This window comes from Cavia porcellus, unplaced genomic scaffold, assembly GCF_034190915.1.
Source record: "Cavia porcellus strain 051 isolate PalLab524CR breed Dunkin Hartley unplaced genomic scaffold, mCavPor4.1 scaffold_33, whole genome shotgun sequence".
In the NCBI taxonomy this organism is placed as follows: Eukaryota; Metazoa; Chordata; class Mammalia; order Rodentia; family Caviidae; genus Cavia; species Cavia porcellus.
In genome coordinates, this window is record NW_026947516.1 from 21,341,879 (window position 1) to 21,362,336 (window position 20,458).

The following is a 20,458-nucleotide window of genomic DNA, read 5'->3' on the forward strand; positions in this document are numbered from 1 at the left end:
CTGCACGGAAAAAAAAGACATAAGAAGGAGAATGCTGGGGCCAGGGATTTAGCTCAGCAGCACAAGTACCAGCGGGGCAAGTGCAAAATTATGAGTGCCAAGCTCATACAAAAAAAAAATAAGGAAAGCTATAGATTCAAAGAAAGCTGAGCCAACTCAACTAATCATAATGTATATACCTTATTTGGATCCAGATTCACACTAACAAATTGCATCCCAAAAGAAAAGATTATTAGGGGGAAGTGAACACTGACCATATATTTAATTATTTTAAGGAATTGCCACAATTTTGTGTGCAGGGGACAATGGCATTTTAAGGTACCTTTTCATTGACACATTGAAATATTTATACATGTAATTGCATAACATGGAATTTCCTACAAGATAACATAGAAGAGGAATGCATAAGGCTAAAATTTTAAGAAACTGCCCATAGGGTAGGGATAGCAAATCTTTTAGAAATAAGTGCCTAAACTAAAAAAAAATCACTTCCTCCATCAATGGTTTTTGAACTGCCATAGGGCAATAACTGCTAAAGCTGGATGATCAGTACATATGGCTTCATTCATTAGTTCGTTCTTTCTTTCTGTCTTTTTTCTTTTCTTTGAGACAGGGTCTCATGTATTTTAGGCAAGCCTTCAACTCATGGTGATCCTCCTGGCTCAGCTTCCTGAGTGCTGAGACTACCGGGGTACACCACTACACCTGGCTATTGTATTATTCTTACTTCTGCATGTTAGAAATGTTCTAGAATAAAAACTTTTTAAAAATGTTTTTGAAAAATTATTTTAAGGTTTTGTAACTTCTGTGAGTTGTAAAGATGTTTTTGAATTTTAATATGCATCAAAATATTTCTGTATAACTATCAGTTTTCTTCTTTAAGGAAAAATGTTTAAAAGTATCAACCAATCTAATTATTGAAATTCTTTCCTTGATAGATTGGATTACCCTGAGCAAAGGTCTAAGAAGGTTTAGAAGTTTTCACAAACAACTTCTATAAGTAAAAATATTTCAGAGTAAGAAAAAAAACAAGTTTCAGAAATTTTAACCTGTCATTCAAAGATTAAAATGTCTCTTTAGAGTAATAAAGAATTAAGCATTTATTAAATATCTATTATGTGACAATCAGTCATGGCACTTTTCTTTATAAAATAATGTCAATATTTTTATGAAACTAATCCATTAGTATACAAAATTCAATGATTACCTCAAATACTTTTCTGAAGTAAAAATGTGAAGTGTACAAATACCAAACAAGCACGCATATGTACAGAAGTAGGGGTGTGTGTGTATCTGTGTGTGGAACAAAGATATTCACAAGGACTCACTGTATTCAAGATTCTCTTCACACTAGGATATGATTTTACCTGTCTTAAAAAAAAAACAAACTCATTCTACTGTATGGTAGCATTTAAATTAAAAGATGTTTATATGATGTCATTTGTGATTTCTAAAATCTACCAATATGGTACAAATATTAGAATTTAACTTACCCCTAAAATTACATGTTAACTAAACATTCTCTGGAAAATCTAACTGCACTTCACAAAGAATATTAAGTGGTGTGGTCTAACAAAAACTGAGTAAATTTTAACTGATACCAGAGAAAGGCTAGAAATCTTGAACATTAACTATGTTTTGTACTTTTCAGCTTTAAGACAAAATTAAGTATGTATTTACTATAATTATGAGATGTTATCACTAGGAGAAGCTAAGAAAAATGTACGTGGGCCATCCCTTTACAGTTCTGTTTATTTTTACAACTTCCTATTGATCTATAATTTTGAAACAAACATTTTTAAAGTACATTGGAATTATTAAAACTATTCTCCAGCAGTAAAGATTAAGCAGATTCATTCTAAAACCAAGGGTTCCACTTAGACACATCCTACCAGTATACATAATTTTTGAAGGTGATCTGATTATATAAACTTTAACATAATCAGATGCTAAAGCAAATCCACAGAGCAAATGACTACTGAAAAATGTTGTCCAAAAACTGAAAAATGCTACTTCTCTCTTTCAAAGGACCACTTCCACTTGGCAGGGACATTATTCTCAAACCTGGTCTTCTTCAAGTCCTTTGTGACCACTTCTACTCCCATATAGGAATGAGACTGGACTCTTGTCTTTGTACTTACCCTTCCTCAAATGAAAGCACCAGGGACACTTTCCTGAACTACTGGGAATTTGTGTGAACCCTTTCTTTAAGGTGAGCTTACTGATGGGAAATGTCCTGCCTGATTTGACCCTGTATCTTCAGGACCTTGGATAATGTCTCAGTAAAAACATGGACTCAGTGAAGGCTGAGTGAATGAAAAACTAGGAGGAGGAAAGAAGGCAGATAAGGAAAAAAGTCAGATGAATGGATATAGACAAATGGAGCAACGGGTCCCTCTTTTCCTCAGCTATACATACAGGAAGATTACAAAAGTCATCTTTATCAGAAGTAGCCATCATTAGACGACCATGCCTTGCCAAGGACCTCAAACTTTCAACAATGGACAGACTACAATGGCTTCGGGAACTACTGGGCCCTTTTGTCCTGAAATGGATGTTAATGAATGAGTGCTGGAGGCATATGAAGGAAAGCCAGAAGATGGGAAGACCATTCCCCTCAGCCTCCTAACCCCTCCTGCACCAAGAATTCCAACTACATGCTTTGAGCTGAGAGGTCAGGCAGAGTCAGCTGCCTATATTATTAGCTTGCAATGGTTGGGCAACAGTTTGTTTCAGGATTCCTAAAACCACAGGAAGCATTCACCTTGGCCTTTTAACCTGAGAGCATAGCTAATATGACAGGATCCCAAAAGGTCAAGGCTCTCCCAGTGAGGTTATCCAATCTTTCTCCACATTTTTTCTCTGTACCAGTAGAGGAATCTCAAAGCAATTTTCCGACACAGACATGCTTCCATGGCCACAGATCAATGAGTGAGCAAACAGCATCCAAGTAGTTGAACACTAACTTGTTATGTCCCAACAGTTTAACCTGAGAGTTTTTCTTAACAATGACAACAGTCATTTATTAAGGACCTTGTATGGTTGTTTATATACATTATTGCCATTGGAATTCATAATGCGTTTCCTCATGAAAACAAAGTTATAATGATTTGATTTGGGTCTCCATCCAAAAGAGCACATTTAATTTAATCCACAATGTCCTTGAGGTATAGCATTGTTATTATGAGACTTAATTATAAAGTATAACACTACTCCAGAGCACAAAAGAAGACTACAGGGCCATGAGACTTCTAATGTGTATTCAGGGAGTACTAGCAATTTTCAGGACCATTCTTCTTAGTTGGCCAAGTTAGTGGAAAAACCTCTTGCCCCAAGTCAGAATGCAGCAGGAGATCCAAAATCCCTTCCCAGGCCTTCCTATTATTTACTCCCTAGTAGAATGGAGCTCAAGGTAGGAAGATTCTAGGATTTGGCAGTATAGGGAAAGGTACTGCTTAAGTCAACGAGGCAACCAGCCAGTGCAGCTATTCCTATGTATGTAAGGCTGTATTATCCAGAGCAACTGAGATACCAAGAAAAGGACCTTGCCTGAGTACTTCCCTGAAAAAGGCTTTACTTTCAAATTGGGCATTTGTTCAATTATGCTACTGGTTAAACAAAAGAGACACCAAACCAACATAAGAACATCACTCAAGTCAAATTTTTCCAAATGGAAAAGGAAGACATTTAAGAACTATCTTGGCAAGACTGAACTGTCTTCCTCTTAAAAACATCAGGTACTGCCACACCACTATGACAGAGTTGAGCCTCTTGCAACATTCACACCCAAGACCTTGGCTCAACACAGCACAAGATAAACACAGACGCCCACGTAAGAAGTTGGGTTAGCGACTGGGAGAACAAAGCTTCCCGGTCCTGACCTTTTGCTCCGTGAGCTGGGAAGGGCAGCAGAGAAACTGGAGGGAGACCTTCAGGCCCTGGGGAAAGAAAGACCTGAAGTTCGTTCTCACCATCACAGAAGAAAATGCATGCTCTCTCAAGGTGGGGTCTGGACCCTCAGTTGTCTTGTCATACTGTTAAGGGAAGTGGCATGAGCACTTATCTTTTGCACATTTCTCATCACCAACATGTTTTTTTTTTCTTTTTGTTGTTGTATTTCTCCAAGTTCCTTAAGGGATGCTAAGAAATAGTAACAGTCTCATTGGTTCATTTAAAAATGAATTATGAACTTACAGTAAATGACATTCCAGAAGTATATGGAGGAACAGCTGATGGGCTACCAATAAGGGTTGAGGGCTAGAAGTTATCTATCCAGACATGTACAAAATGTGTGGCTACAGGTCACACCTTTAGAATGGTAAACTTACCAAATCACAACGGGTTAAGGTAGTATGGCCAACAAAATACCGTGAGCTTTTGTCACAGCATCTCAGCATATGACATAGTACAGAAGGAAGGGTGGAGCAGAGACCAGTGGTCTTCCCCCTCCCTTTCCAGTTCAGTGGGGTGGCTTTCCTTACTTGACTTGGACAGCTGTTCATCCTGGGAAATTCCAAGCTCATCTGACTCCCCTGATAGCTCCTTGATGAAGTTGGATGGAAACATTCCAGTTTTCCCATTGAGAACACCTTCCCACCATCCTTCCTCTACCTGCATGGATGCAAAGAGAAGAGAGACACAGGGTCAGATTAGACATGGCTGTTCCCAGTTTTGCCTTCCATTTGTATGGTGTGGAGTAACCAGAATGCAGGCCACATACTCTTCAGATTCTAACTAAGGATGGGTCCTGGAATCAACAAACATAAATAAGACAAAAATTAATACTTCATTTTTATTAGATTCTAACTGAAATTCAGCATTTCCTTTGATTATGAATGTGTAACTAATATGGACCAAGGTCAGAAGGACTTGTAATAACACCAAACAATAGGTATTTTCATTTCACATCATAGATACTATGGGTATCTCAGAATATCCATTGTTGTTACCTTTACTTTTTGTTTTTGTTACTGGGAATTGAACTCAGGACCTTGCACTTGCCAGGCAGACACTTTTGCCACTGAGCTATATTCTCAGCCCAATGTTTACCACTGGTGACATAAATCATTACATCTACTTGGAGACTTTTGTTATTTAATGTATTAGTAAGAAAACATAGATTACTAATTCAAAATTTGCTTTTAAATTAGATAATTAATTCCATATAAATGGTTCCCTTTTAACCCTTCACTTTATGCATTTAAAATTATTAATTAAAAACTGAGAGTAGTTTTTCCAGACTGCCAAAACTGAACAGTTTAACAAAAACAGTTAAGAACCCATGGTATAAGAAGACTTCAATCAGAATGAGAGGGATTTTCTAATTTCTAAATGACCCTAGAATGAATGGGATGGGACGAAAAAAGATGTAGAAGGAATTAGCTGAGACAAGTGACAAAAGGGTTTTTAAAAGGTTCCAATATTTTGTGATAGAGTCACTAATCAAACAGCAGAAGCTAGAATAGCAAGTTGGCTTCCTGGAAAAAAATACGGCCATTTTAAGAACATATTAAATTACCAATGTCATATGGAATAACAGGCCCAGACCTTTATGATTTTTTTCTTGCTATGTGCATATATTACCAGCCCATATAAATACAATTTAAGAGCTAAAAAGAATTCTAACAGACAAAAAAGATTAAAGTCAAAAGCCTTGCTCAAATATTACCTAAAATTCAGCCCAACTTTTCCCACCTGTACAAAGAGGATATATAACACATGCCATAGTTGTCATATTTAGGTACAACCTTGATCCATGCTACAGGTACAGATTTTGCATTACTCTACTCTAGGGCATAGAGATACAGAACTATGCATGACACACGTTTAATTCTTTTGAAGAAGGTAACAATCTACCGAGATAGAAAGCTGTGACTAAAAAATCTGGCAAATCAAGATAAACAGACTTAGCATAAACCAAACTTATCACACAAAATAGAGCTCATTAAGATCTGGGATGCTAAAGGAAGACTTTCAGAAAGGAGAAATAGAAAGCAAGGTAGATTTTTAGGAAAGCTATGATTAGGAGAGGGGACATGTAAGCCATTCCAGAAAGGAAGGAACTCAGGAAGCCTGTGGAATGGAGAAAATCAGAGGAACGTGCTTAGAGCATTTGTTAGGGTGCTCATAGGACAGACAGAGTGGCAATTACATTTCCATGAACACAAAATCTTCAGGAAAGAATGCAGACAACAGCGTCCATGCATGATTGTTTCAATGACTATTCAATACTAATTCATGGGACTTTACAGCATTTCCACTGAAATCATTCCGTATTTCTATGCCAACTCAACTAATACGTATTATTCTTTCAAGGAGATTTTTACATGATTAAGATGGTTAGGAAGATTCACTAAGAGGCTGAATATCACTAGTCACAGGATTTGTAGCATGGGGTCCTTTATGCTACTGCTGAATAAGAAACCTCAAAATGCCATCCTTCCTCACAGGCATCACAGGGCAGGAGGGGGAAACCAAGGGCATGAACCACAAATGAGTGATATGTGCTATAATCATTCTGTGCAGGGCAGCAGGGCAAATTCCATGCCGTTCAGTGTGAAGATGTCTAAAATGTTCCTGTTCCCAGTAATAAGCAGCTCCAGCCCCAAATCCCTCATGGAATTGCTCCTGATATGTAGGCTCAGCAGGCTGCCTGCTGGGAAAACAAGGGTATCTTCACCTCACCACACCCTGAATGCCTGTATCACTGTCACAGCACAGCCTGAGAGGAATGGCCTATGGGAAAACGACAAAGGTCTATCATTAGCCACACAGTAAATAGAGAGGCAGACAATAAAACCACTGTTCACTTCCTGGGGGCACACTGGGCACAACAAGGCTTGTTTCTCTGTGAGCTCAGCCCTTTGTGAGGAGCAATGAGAGTTTTCATGTATTATTTCTTCCTACAGCCGCTGCTTTGGTCTCGAGACTGAGCCTGGAGATATAAAAAAAATGATCCTCACAACTACATTATCTTTCTTCAGAGATATACTAGATCGACTCCTTGCATAAGGACAAAGACACTAAAGCCCAAGTGATGACATTCTTTCATTCATTAATTCCAAGAGTAAAGCATAGTGCTTCACAATGAATGAATGAATGAATGAATGAATGAATGAATGAATGAATGGAAAATCACAGAAGAAATTCTCTACAGGGTCCTATTAAACCTTGATTCCCCCACAAAAGGATATTCTCTTCTTGTGAGGAGCAGAAAGGACCAAAAGAGCAGCCTAACTGCATTAGCCACTGGTCTTAATTAGGTCCTTCCACACCCATACCTGTGTGGGCCTCCCAGTGCCACCAACGCCACCTGTGTTTAATCTACCTTGTACTGCACCTCAGTACTTTGGAGCAGATTCAATGTGAACAGAACAAATAAGGAGCCATCCTCTAGCAGCTTCTATAACAAAAGCAAGGAATCTGCAGAACCTGTATGCTTCCTGCTTAGAAATCAAGCTAGCTTATGTTGATGTTTCCTCAATTAAAGAGAGAAAATGCAGCCCTTTGTAATGAAGTAGGGATGCTGAATGCCACCAAGGGCTTATAATTTCTGTCTCAAGGAAAGTAATACAAGGAAGCAAGCATCTACCTTCTCCCTAACTCCTCCACCCCCATTCCTCAACAGACTTCTACAGGCCCTCTGTGACCGACCTGGCCAGTTCTGTGGTCCATGTCTGCCCCCAAGAGTAAAGTCTGCCTTTGGTCCAGACCCAGAATCAGAGAAGCTTTCACCTGGTTGTGTCTGAGAAAGGCCAAATAAAATCATTCATACAGTTTGTATTCCAGGGCCAACCAATTCCCACGCCTTTATAGTCAACAGCATCTAAGTGGATTCTGAGCAAGGAAGTGGTTTCTAGATCTCAGCCCTGTTGGAAATTGAAAAAACAACTTCCACCACCACCATCACCCCAGACCCCACTGTGCAAACATTATCTACATTTTTGAAAGTAGAAAAGAGATTGTCTAGAAATCAAAAGACGATGTGCTTTCCTGTGTCCAGCTATTTAGAGCAGCTCCTATTTATCATCCCTGAAATGTCTTACCTATAAACTACACTGAGAAGAAAGCAAGGGGTTTACCAAACCTAAAATCTACCTGAGGGGTCAAGGAGCCAGACAGAAAACTCTATTACTTTGCTGCTACAACATTTTTCATTCAATGACCATTTTCCTTCCAAACTCCAGTTTGCTATTGACCTGGGTTGTAGGCAAGCAAGGGGGAGGGAGAGGCACACAGGCTGGTGAAGTGAACTTTATTACTCCAAGAGTGGCTTTATCAATCTTTCCATAAACGAAACTTCACATATCAAATGCTAAGGCCCACACCATAACATTCCTAAAATTCACCTTCCTCAAAATTTCCTGGAAATAATTAAATGCAAATTTCAGTATTAGTTGCTTCTCCTACCATCAAAAGGCAGTGGAAGGTATTTGGAAATTTTTCTAAATACTAGAAAAATATTCAGATGGTTTAAAAAATCTGATGTAAAAATACACAAATGCACAGATCTTAATGGTACAGTTGGTCAGTTTTGATAAATATCCGTTGGAACTCATACTTTTATCAATGTGTGGTTCCATCACTCCTAAAATTACCTTGTATCCCTCCTCAGTCAATCCACCTCTAAACAATCACTAATCTGATTTCAAGCACCTTTGATTGGTTTCATCTTTTGTAGGATTGCATTAAAATATAGTAAGACATAGGTTAATATCTGAAACATTGCTGAAAAGTGTACATTTTTTTCCCTGGAAAACAGTCTTTTATCAGGGGAATTAGTGGAAACATACATCTTTAAGGGGGCCACTTCTTGAAGGCATAAATACCTGTATTAGTTTCCATTATAATTTGTTTAAATAACTATCCCTATTGGTTTTAGGATATGGAAAGCTGGTTGTGACAAACATAAGAGTATTATGTGGGCCAATAATTTCCTCCCAATTTCTACACAGTTCATTTTTTTCTTTCTGGGCCAGAACATTCTGTACACACAGGAGTGTCAATTTTTATCCCCCTCCCCCAGTTCGAGAACAAGAGTATTCTATAAGGGAGAAGACCTTCAAAAGAGAAATCTGTGATAGGGAAATGATTTAAGAAAACATATAATTTATATGAATGTCTTAAAAAAAAACTGCACCATCTATAATTTTGAGAGTGGAAAGTGTGTCTGATAAGACTGATGGAGCCATCCTTTACCAGTGAGCTTGACAGTTCTATCTTTAAAAATAGCCACAGGCTATTTCACAGTCCCTAAATTCTTAAGTGACTCTATGTGACATTCCAATTTGAAAATATTAACAAAGATGGAATCAAGCCAGCAAGATGACCTTCTGATGAATCAAGAGCTTCAGGTTTTGTCCTATCACTATTCTCAGGTTAAAAAAATTCATATGGGAATGTGTGAACACCCAGGGAAGGACTTCAATGAGGTGTCCCTTTGCAAGTTCAGCATGAGCGGCATTACATTCTTTTTCTCAGCTTCATGTCACAGCATCCAACAGCATCTGCTTTCCATACTCCACACTTGTCCAAACATTTGCAGGCCACCCCCTACCTCTGAGCAAGGCTATACTACTACTGTCTTCCTCCCTCCAGAGTAGCCCAATGTTTATGACATGGTACTGTTCCCCTTCCCTGCACCCAGCTGAAATCTCACCTATTTTAAGAAGCAGCCTCTTCACCTTCAGTGTGGACTTGTCTTTCAACACCTTGCTCATTTGTCAGTTCCATCACTTGTCACTCTGATAACCCCATAGGCTTTAGTTTTCTTCCTAGCTGTGTATATCTTATGCTCCCTGACAAGACCACATTGTTTCAAGGCACATTATTCTGTTCAATAAATCTCCATAAACAGAGCTCTTTCAGAATATAAGCTCTGAAATATTTAATTCCATACAAACCTAGTATAAGTACATTTAAACTGACAAATATGTTACTTTTATATGGTTGTGGCCTGCTGTAGGATTCAAATCTAATCCCCTTCTCTTCAAAACATGGCTTCCCTTTCCTTAACACAAATGCTTTGTACACCATCTCTGTATAGTAGGAATCCAGAAGTAATCCTGCCCATGTTATTTGGGAAAAAACTATAGAACAGTTTGAGCTTCTTGGATAATCAAATTTCAATGAACAGATTTTTTTATTGAATGTTAGGTTTTTTTGAAAAGAGATGGGAGATCTTCCTAAAGCATGGCAGTGTCTTAATGAGTTAAGTATCCAGGCATGTTTTGATCACCCATTAACCAATCAGCTTTGTAATGAACTTGACTTATCATGAGTGAAAAGGAAAGATGAGCTGCCTACCCACACCCACAGAGATTATCTGACTGAGTGAAAGTTTTGAAGAATTTGAAGGGCCTACTTAATTCTAGCTGAGTGAGCCAAATCTCCTTCCATGGTTACAAGAGGGAAAACACAGTCTTTTCGGAACATGCGAGTTATCGTCTTTGCAAACCACAAAGCCAGGTTAGGTTTTAACCCAGAGACTTCAGCTCCAGGTCTCTAGCCAGCCTGCCTGGAGACCACTGAGAAATGCCTCAGAAACCAACCAGAAAGAACACATAAAAGCAACAATCTCTGAACATCCCTTGGGCCACCACCAAGTGGGACTGGTTAAGACCAAACTCATCCAACACAGGGAAAAAACATCTTCTCCAGCCTCCGGATAACACAAACAGAAAAACAAAGTGGCGGGCATCAAATGTACTCTCCAAAAAGAAAAACCTCCAGAGGCCTCAAATGGTGCTTCTCCTGGTAACCTTGTCCACGTGCCATTTCAAATCCTTAATTAGAACATTACCTACAACTCTCTGTCTCTCTTCTCTGAACTCACATTACCTAAGTATGCAGCCACAATGAGTTCTTTAAAAATATCAACCCAGGATTTCACACCCTGGTGTTTTTCTATCAGATTGGTAGCCCAGGTCTCCTGGAGTCCCTGCCATGGTTTTTCCCACAAAGAATCATCACTGGACAGCCAGGAGGCAGAACCAGGGGAGGCACTTCCTTGAGTAGCCTCTATTTCACCATCTCCAGGGTTACCTTTTTCTCCCTTGCTTCCCTGAGGCTGACAACAGGAGGCTGGAAAGGAGAGAGCGAGGGCCAGTGCTTCTTCCCAAAACCTGCTTAAGCCAAGGTCTTGCTATCTGACCGCATGTGTTTGGTTAAATAGTGTAAAAATATATAGATATGAAGGGAAAAAGGATGGTAAAAATGGTAACGGTAACAATTTGAAGATTAAAAGAAAAAGTGCTGCCAATTAGGTGTGGACAAGAAAATTAAAAACAGGTAGGGGTGGGGAAGTAGAATTTTAGAAGGATTATGTACTCCAATAACTTCGTTTATGTTGTTATCAATCCAGTGTAAAAAAAAAAAAACCCAGCGGAAATTGCAGAGAATGCACTATAGATGTATAAAGGAAGAAATTCAAACCAGCAACTCATTTTAGGAAAAATATTTGAGGGGTTGGGGATTTAGCTCAGTGGCATAAGTGCCTGTTTGGCAAGTGTGAGGCTGTGAGTTCGATCTCTAGTACCAAAAAAAAAAATTCTTGCAAAGGAAAAGGCTTTGATCCTGTATTATGCATGATGTAGTGCTGATAGATGAATATATATTGTGACATTTGAAGATATAGTTAAATATTAAAATACATGTATATTGTTTTTCTACCAGGACCAAAAACATGTGTGCATTCGTGTATGAGTGTGTATAGCTTTGCAATACTATAGAAATTAACTTATTAATCAACCAATAAGCATACAATCTTTTATGTACATACACAATGTTATGTTTTATTGGCTGACTGATTCTATAGTATTGCAAAGCTATTAATATATTCTTACCTTAAACTACTCGTGTGATTTGAAGTTTCTGGTTTATTTGGGGTTTTATTCATTTCGTTTCTATTCTTCAGAGGAAACAGAGAAGAGCTTCCCATTAGTACTTACACAATGTTCACTATCACAGAAAAAAACAAGTTTTCTATTATACCATGACAATGGCCCAATATTATAAATAAACTGGAAAATGGTGAATTAATACTTTTTAAAATATGGATCCCCATACTTGCCTGGCAAGCATGAGGTTGTGAGTTCAATCTCTGACACCAAAAAATAAATAGATGAAGTAAAATAAAATATAAAAAACATAAGATGTGGATTAAAAGGCTGTCCTTTACATTTTATACAAAGAACACAGATTCCAGGGCTACTTTTCCCCTTTCCTGATGGTAGCAAGGTCAGAATGAAGCCTGGCATCCCGCTGGCCTTGAGTGGAAAGGAGCTTCACTGCGGGCTGGAGAAAGGGCTCCCGTCATCTCAGTGAGCTCAGTTACAGCCTGTTCTTGCTCCTCTCCTTCAGCAACCTGTCCTCAGTTTCCCTGCACCCAATGAGCAAGATAAGTGGGCCTTACTTCTCAGAAACACATACTGTATTTGCCTTGTCTTGATTTGTACTCTCTTTAAAGCATTCCTGCAAGATTAAAGGGAAAATCATCTAGGACCATTTTCAATTCTTGTTCCCTTCTAGGCTTTGATCACATGCATCTAGATATATTTTACATGATTATATCCCAGTGTATTCAAGTTTGTGTTCTGATATGTTCATTTATTTTGTAAAATCTGTTTTCATAGTCCCACTTATTCATTTACTTACTTAGCGAGCATTTGTTAAAGTGCATATTAGGTTTCAGGCACTATTCCAGGTACCATGAATACAAAGATAGATAAAAACCAGGTTCCTGCTGTTGAAAAGCTCTCAGCTTAGTGGAATATAACAGATAATTATAATGCAAAGTATCAAAATAAATACATATTTAAAGGCCTCTGTGTTTATTATCTTAATGGTTTCATAATCTTCTAGTTAGATAATATAACTTAATTCCTTTCCTTGATTGTATTTCATTATCACAAACACTGCTACAATTAAAATGTTGCCAATTTATTTTTTCTTTTGTTAACCATTTTCTGAAGATAAATTCTTAGGAATGAAAGTACTAAGTTAAAGAGCATTATTAGATTTTTATAGCTCTTGACATAGCTTGCTAAATAGCTTCATATAATGATCATACAGATGTACAAATTCACCAGTTATTCTCAGCTTTACTAACAGTTTTACCACCAAATGCTTTCTAGATTTTAATAGAAACCCATTATTGTTTTAATTTGTACTTGTTTAATTAATAGCAGGACGGAACAACATTTTCTCATAGTTAAAGAGCTCCCCTCTTGTGGGAATTGCATTTATGGTAAATTTATCTATCATTTATCATTGGTCCAGTAGCTGTCTAATATAGTTCATATGTTACATGTATACTTTTTGTTCTAACTTACTATAATTTTTCCTATTTATTGCTCTTTTTCTTTAGCTACACAAGCTTCAAATTACCCCAAAATTGTAACTTTTATTAGTCACATATGTTTATTTTTTTCCTCTGGAATTTCTGCCATGGTTACTGTGTTAAGAAACTTGCCTTTCTATCCTTGGAATAAATGTCCTACTATGCTGTCCATTTATCACTCACTGGATTTTGAATAAATGTTTCCTACATGCCCTGCTTGACACCAGGGAATTTTTAAAAAAAGATGGATGACATATTAGTACCAATTATTCAAAACCTGGAAATAGGCAAAGAGGGCTTCAGAATGTCCTCCCAGCACCACAATGGGAACCCCATTAGCTGCTTCTCTAGGTGTATGTATCTTTTTTGGCTCATTATTTGACATGCCTAAGAGCTAGTTTACAACTATGTTAGTGTAGCTGTTAACTGGTGGAAAGCAGAAATACAAATGATTCTTGTCCTACAGCAACAAGATAAACTTCGACCAACAGCAATGCAAATGATTTGTCCCCTAGAAAACATGGCTTCAAAAGTTAGATTTTTTGCCCTGTAGGAAATAAGAAGTTTGGTGTCTTTGTGATTTTAATCAAGTATTTTTTTTCTTTCCATCATTATACATGCTTTGCTCCTTCACAATTTTCCTGGAGCCAGCCTCCCATCTTACAGGTCACCTGCTAATGAGTTCAATAAAACTCTCACACAGGATCATATTAGGTTTGTTTGAAAATCAAGAAAGCTAGCTTTTAGCATTAACCCTCCCACTTCCACCCCCGTGAGGGTTCATATGCAGTCCTCCTCGATTTCTACCTTCATTTTCCATAAACCATGAGTTTCTGCAAAGTTGAATGGCATTCAGGAAACAACAGTAATTATATACAGATACAAGTGTTAAAGCAGGACAAATGATGAGGCTCAAAGTCTAAGGCCCAGGACCCCACAGGCCTGAGGGAATGAAGCGCGAAGCCTACCCAGTGTCTCTAAGAATACTCTGCCAACAGGGCTGGCTCCAGATAGTTAAGACAAAGTCGGACAAAGGAAAGTGGTGCTCCAGAAATTGCACAGGTCCTCCTTCAGAAGGACCTGGCTTCAACCCTAAGCCCTGCTTGTCAAGGGTCTCTTGAGGCTCTTTTCTCATCTACACAATAAAGTGGCCAAGATGTGTAAGTGACTGACATGCAAAGAACCTCATCCCTGGGCACCGGGTACAGCATTCCATCTCAGCACTGGGTGCAAAAAGATAACCTCATCATACCTGCCACATATTTGGCCTTCTAATAAATATCACTTTTTTTCCTTCCTTTTAAAGCCACACTGTCTCTCACAGTGAATACTGAATTTATACTGGAGAAATGGATCTGTGTCACTCTGGACAGTCATAGTCATCCATTAAAACACAACAGATGTTTGTGTGGCACTGGGTTAGAATTTCAGAGGTACTTAGTGTGTTATGCTAGACAACGGTTTCGAATGACCCCACGATGGATCCCAACTGGCCTAACAGCACTCCTCTGCTGGAACCCATTTCCTCAGGAGACTCAGCTAGATGATCTCTAGGATTTCTTCAGATTCTAACATTCAACATCAATGACATGCTGGGCAGGTGTTCTACCACTGAGCTATACGCCCTGCCCTGTGAGAGGTTCTTCACAAGTTAGCCCTGTATATCTGCAAGGGACGGTGCCTCATGGCTGGGTGCACAGGTGAGTCTGATGGCCATACATGGCAACTGTACTGCCCAGCCACTTGCTTACCTCTCCTACCACCTCTATGATGTCACCAACTTTCAGCTCAAGTTCGTCATCATTCTGGGGCAGGTAGCTGAATGCCACCTGGCATCGGCGCCTCCGTCGCTCACCTGGATGGGAAAAGCAAAATATTTAGATACAGTTCTTCTGTCAGACCAAGATTGTAAAGACAGGCTTCCTAGGCATGCAGGCAAAGTAAGCTGACTTGTTTCAAATATGCTCTCCGGGACATGGCTAGAGGCATAGCAGCCCTGGTCTCTTAGAGGCAGTAGAAAGCAGAGCAATGCTTCTTGGTCTTTTAAAAGCTGCTGGGTCAGAAAGGCATGGGTATGAGAAACGGTTCCATTGGTGCAAAAGGCAGAAACCCCACCCCTGAAGCACTGGAGCACAGTGTTGCCTTAAACGATTTTCCATGGATGAGGCTTGATATTTGCTGCTGTTGATTTTTAATGAAAGCTGATGTGATATGGTAGAGAAACAAGAAAGGTCTTTTTCTAATGCTAGCAAGGCAGACAGCACTTCCTCCAAATGTACAAAGGAAAAGATAGAGTGTCCTGGCCTTTTTCTTACTAATCATCACCCTTTTGACACACTAAGAATCAGGCCTGATAAGTAAACACTGATTGCATTTCAGCCTCCTCTTGGTACCATTTCAAAGGCCCCACAGGGTTCAACAAATCCACTTCTGTCCTCTTTTCTCTGTCCCAGGGGTCCATTAACAAAATCCCTGGCTGCTTACACAAAGCCAACTCAGGCAAATCAAGATAAAAGGCAGGGCCACACTTCACTTGACCAGAGGACACTCAAGGTCACAGCATCTCACTCACCCGGAACGGCCCACCTGGGACCTCTGGCTTAGGGCTGGTTAGAGTATGGCTACAACTGTCCACAGCACGTCCACACCACAGATGCACATTGCAGGGAGAAAGAACAGACCGATGGACGAGGTGGGAGAGGGAAAGGGGGGTGTGACAGAGAGGAAGAGGGAGAGACACAGACAGACACCAGCCATGCAGCAGTAGTGGCTCAAACTAGGAAGAGGTATTTGGGGCTAGGAAGGAAGATGGACTTTGTTGCCGTAAGAAATTTATCGCTCATATCTGACCCCCTAGCACCACTGCCTCATGCCACCACATGGCCTAGGAAACATAAACTTCAAATCATTGACTTCAAAGAAACACATTTACAAATGCTGAAATTATTTTTTGGATACTGCCTTTTCTTTTCTAATCTTTTCAAAGAGCAAGGAAGTCCCTACAGAGGTGATCTCAGGGCACATTAAGGTCCCCATGCAGCGTGACAAAGGAAAGGTGTTTGCACTACATCCCATGTGCTCCCTGATCAATATTTTTCAAAAGTCGGTGACTTAGTTCTCTGTTTGGTTTTTCTCTGCCCGGACATCACTGAGGAAGAACATAGCTGAACACAGAAGAAGGGTAGAAGAGCAGTATCTTGATCAATCACAGCATCAGCAAATATACAAACTTTATCCCTTTGTACACAGTCACGAGCCACTGGACCTTGATGAGACAAGCACAGAGCTCTCCAGCCCATCCCAGGGGAACAGGGCAGCCTGACAGCAGGCTGGGTACTGCAACACTCAGGAGGGCCTGGTGCTCCTTGGGAGAGAGGCTCCACAACTTGCATCTTCAAGGCAGCAAGGGTAGAGGAGTAGGTCCTCTGGTGCCAAGAGTACCATCATTACTTCATGTTCCTGATACCACGAAAGGCAACTCAAGTACTGTACTCTGTAACCATAAAGCATACAGAATGCTCATTTTAAAAAAGCAAATTGAGGTAACAAGGCCATCTTGGCTTCCCTCTTCTACCCCGTCCCCGTAGGTCCCCCTTGCTTAATATGGAGTTCTACAAGTCTTTGTTTGTATTTTCTAGATGTTATGCTAAAAGTGGATTTTGAAGACACAAATATGAACATGAAAGAAGTAAAATGATAAATGGCTAAAAACTGACACAGAATGACAGAAGGCACCAAAGTCCCCAGTAAAGTGACTTAAAATAACATCTGAAGGTATTAGCTGAAGCCATAAAACTTAGTTATATGTAAATTCATTATTTTTTTAAAACTCTCTATAAAATACAGCATCAAGCTAAATGAGGCACAAATGGTAAAAGCAGGCATGATATATTCTTGGAGAAAGATTAATCCAATAGATTCAGGACCTGGAACAGAATCGTCAGATTTTTCTTGACTCAAATCTCTGTACCAGATTTCCATAAAGGCCTGCCTGGCACCAGAAGAACAATCCTTTTACTAATTTCTCTCTACAAAGCTGGTCAATATTTCTTAAAGCCCCTAATAAGATTACACAGTTGGTGGCATAAAGTCCTTTAAAATATGTTGGGCAACATACCAAGGAAAGTCCAACAGAATATATAAGGGAAGGTCTCAGAGGTCACTGGCGGTAAAGGCCACCTGCTTTGATCCCAAGCAGAAATGATCTTTCTGTTCTGGAAGAGCTTGTTACTATTTTCTAAACCTATCACCGTATCACATCCCAATCAGAAAAATTAAAACACAAAGAGTCAAGATGACCACAGTTTTGCAAATGAGGAAACCAGGGCTCGGTGACTTACCCACCAAGCTGGCTAAGTGGCAGTATTTCCTTGGACTGAGTTAAGAGCTCTCTCTCTGCAGTCCTGGATGGACCAATTCAGTTCACACGTAGTCCCAAATTCTTGGTAACCCATATTGAACTGCTTCATGTGCCACTGTAGTAAACGTCACTCTAGGACAGTGATGGTGAACCTTATAGAGCTTGCAATGATAACAAACAGCTGGCTGTGGCACACGTGCCTTAGGTTCGCCACCACTGCTGCAGGATGCCTTCACCACGGCTCTCATTAAAGGGCTCCCAAATTCCACTACTGCTGCTTTTCCGGGCCTCCGCTCCAGCATATCCCTGACTTGCACTTGTGTGCCAGTTCTACCTGGCCAACAACCCAGTTTATGGGGAATGCTTAAAACGGGGAGAAATTGTGTTTCAGCTCCATACACTTCTCTTAAACATCAGAAAGTTTAAGGATGCCATTTTTCCTCTCCTTGTATTTCACTGATGTAGGGAGTCTGTACCTCCTTTAAAGTTGTCAGTAGGTGACAAGGTCATCTTGTAATAGCTAACAGAAGCTGAAGATAAAAATGTCTGACTTGCCCATGCCTAGCATTTGGAATCCCTTAGTTGAAGCTACCACCCTAATGCCCAGATGCACTGGGCATGGAGTTCTTACTGTGGGTTCCAGGTTTAACATACTTCAATGTGAGGCTTTTTCCCCTGCAGCCTAAACTGAGTCTTGAAAGTGTTCTTTAAAAAAGCTAAATATATTTGCTAACTATGACCAATAATATGAGTCCCTATTAAAAAATTAGAATATAAAGAAAGTGCATGTTTTTCCTCAATCACATTAGCACCACTGCTACTGTCTTGTGCCACTGTGTGTTTTTGAAGAAGGGCTACTTAACTCCTCATACATAATTAACAGAAGGAATGAATATAAATTTTATCTATGTGCATGCACATGTGCACATATGGCTTACCAAAGAAGTAGGAATAAGGCAGACTTCACAAGGCAAACTACATACTGTACAACTTTACTTTAGAGCCTATTGTAGGACAGCCATAAAATATACATGCATAAACATGCATTCGTATGCAGAAACACAGGCACACACACATGACAAAGCAGCTGTACACCCAACTCTCTCACTAAAGCACAGACTCACCTGCCATTCATTAAACAACCAGGTTTGTTTAATAAAACAACAACATTTACTAGCATTTACTGAGCACTTACTACATGCCAGAGACTAGTAAGCACTTTACCTGAATTACTCCATTCAATCCTTGCCTCTGGGGTGTATTACTGATCCCCTTTCCACAGACAAGGACACTGAAGAGGCAAATAGAGATTAACTATTCTACAAGACATTTTATAGCTAGCAAATAGAGGGCCTTAGATTTCAAACCGGATGAAACAATTCTAGAGATGTTGTTTCCATGTCTAGCTATTGTCATGAATTCTCAGCTGTCTTAAGACAACACAAAGGACCAGTTGAGCTAACATGGTACATGGGTAAAAGGTGAAACCAGTAAAGTGAAAACCATAAATCAAATGCACTTCCTTACAGCTGCTGAGAACCGAGGCCTATAGGCCCTTGTTTTAATGAAATACAGCGAGGTGGACAGAGAGGTGATATGCAGAACATTCGCCTTGTCTGAAAATGAAATTACAGAAACCAAAAAGCATGTCATGACTCAGTTCCAGAAACAAGATACACACTGATTTTCTACAACCTTCATTCTAGGGTCTTGTGATATGAAAACTTTACTAGGCCAATTCACTCAAGACCACAAAGTATAACAACAAATAATATCATGAATAAAAATCTTTGGGACAATTTTCAATCCTCCAATATTCGTAAGTCTACTTTTTACTATTCTATATCGCCTGAGACAGAATAAAAACTGTTTAAGTCATTTGATATTATTTTCAAGTAATACATTAATCAAATGCATCCTTACTGTATACCCCGAGAATATGGCAGTATCCTGGAGTCATACTACCCAGAGTAACAATTGATAAAAATCAGAGAAGAAAATCTGAAGTCGCTAATTCACAATGTCCAGGACAATCCTGGCATTTGGGAACCACTTGTGCAAGAAGGTTGAAGTGCAGGGCAGACCTACTAAACTCACTCTCTTGGAGTGGGAGCAGGACATGCATTTGACGCCATCTCCAACCATAGTTAAGGTTCACAAGCATCTAAACTTCCATAAGGAGTCAGTGCCACAGGTCCCAAGTGATGGAAAAATACCCTGTTGGATCAGGGAGTGTCTCTGATCTTGGCTGCCCATTGAGACTACACGAGAAAAATAAAACTAAGGGAGTTTTATTTTTGATAATGATAATGCCTGAGAACTAGGTCTCCACAGAAAAATGGTTTCTTCCAGGGCTGGGGCAAGGAAAATGTGAAATGAGACTAAAATATCTGGTTGTGTCAAAATGAGTAAAAGGATACAGGAGTCAGCTTCACAGGCCTTCCAGCAGCCAACTTTGGGATAGGAACAGCATATACTGAAGGATGCATTACAATCTAATTCTTTCCCAGAAACTCTTAAATTCATACTGATACATTCAATAGGTAGCTAGCTAGCTAGCTAGATGGATAATATTAGATAGCTGTGATGCGAGAACTTAAAGCTCTTTTTAGAAACAACACATTAGCCAGGCACAGTGGTGCACACCAGTAATCCCAGCACTCTGGGTGGCTGAGACAGGAGGATCACAAATTCCAGCCCAGCCCAGGCAACTCAGTGAGAACTTCTCTTAAAATTAAAAAAGGATTGGGAATGTGACA

General features: G+C 39.5%; 1 protein-coding gene across 8 annotated transcripts in view; it reads right to left on the bottom strand.

The window, feature by feature from the left end:
- Sh3kbp1 (SH3 domain containing kinase binding protein 1) overlaps nt 1–20,458 on the bottom strand; it is a 324,470-nt gene that overhangs the window by 146,504 nt on the left and 157,508 nt on the right. For 4 of the 8 annotated variants that reach the window (XM_063242892.1, XM_005002191.4, XM_005002189.4 and 1 more), the window contains 3 exons: nt 15,091–15,194; nt 4,482–4,611; nt 3,882–3,938 (listed from right to left, as the gene is read on the bottom strand). In XM_063242892.1, coding sequence (XP_063098962.1) covers nt 3,882–3,938; nt 4,482–4,611; nt 15,091–15,194 — 291 coding nt within the window. The remainder of the gene's footprint in view (nt 1–3,881; nt 3,939–4,481; nt 4,612–15,090; nt 15,195–20,458) is intronic. The other 4 variants (XM_023563617.2, XM_003466417.5, XM_023563616.2 and 1 more) reach the window with 1 other exon arrangement.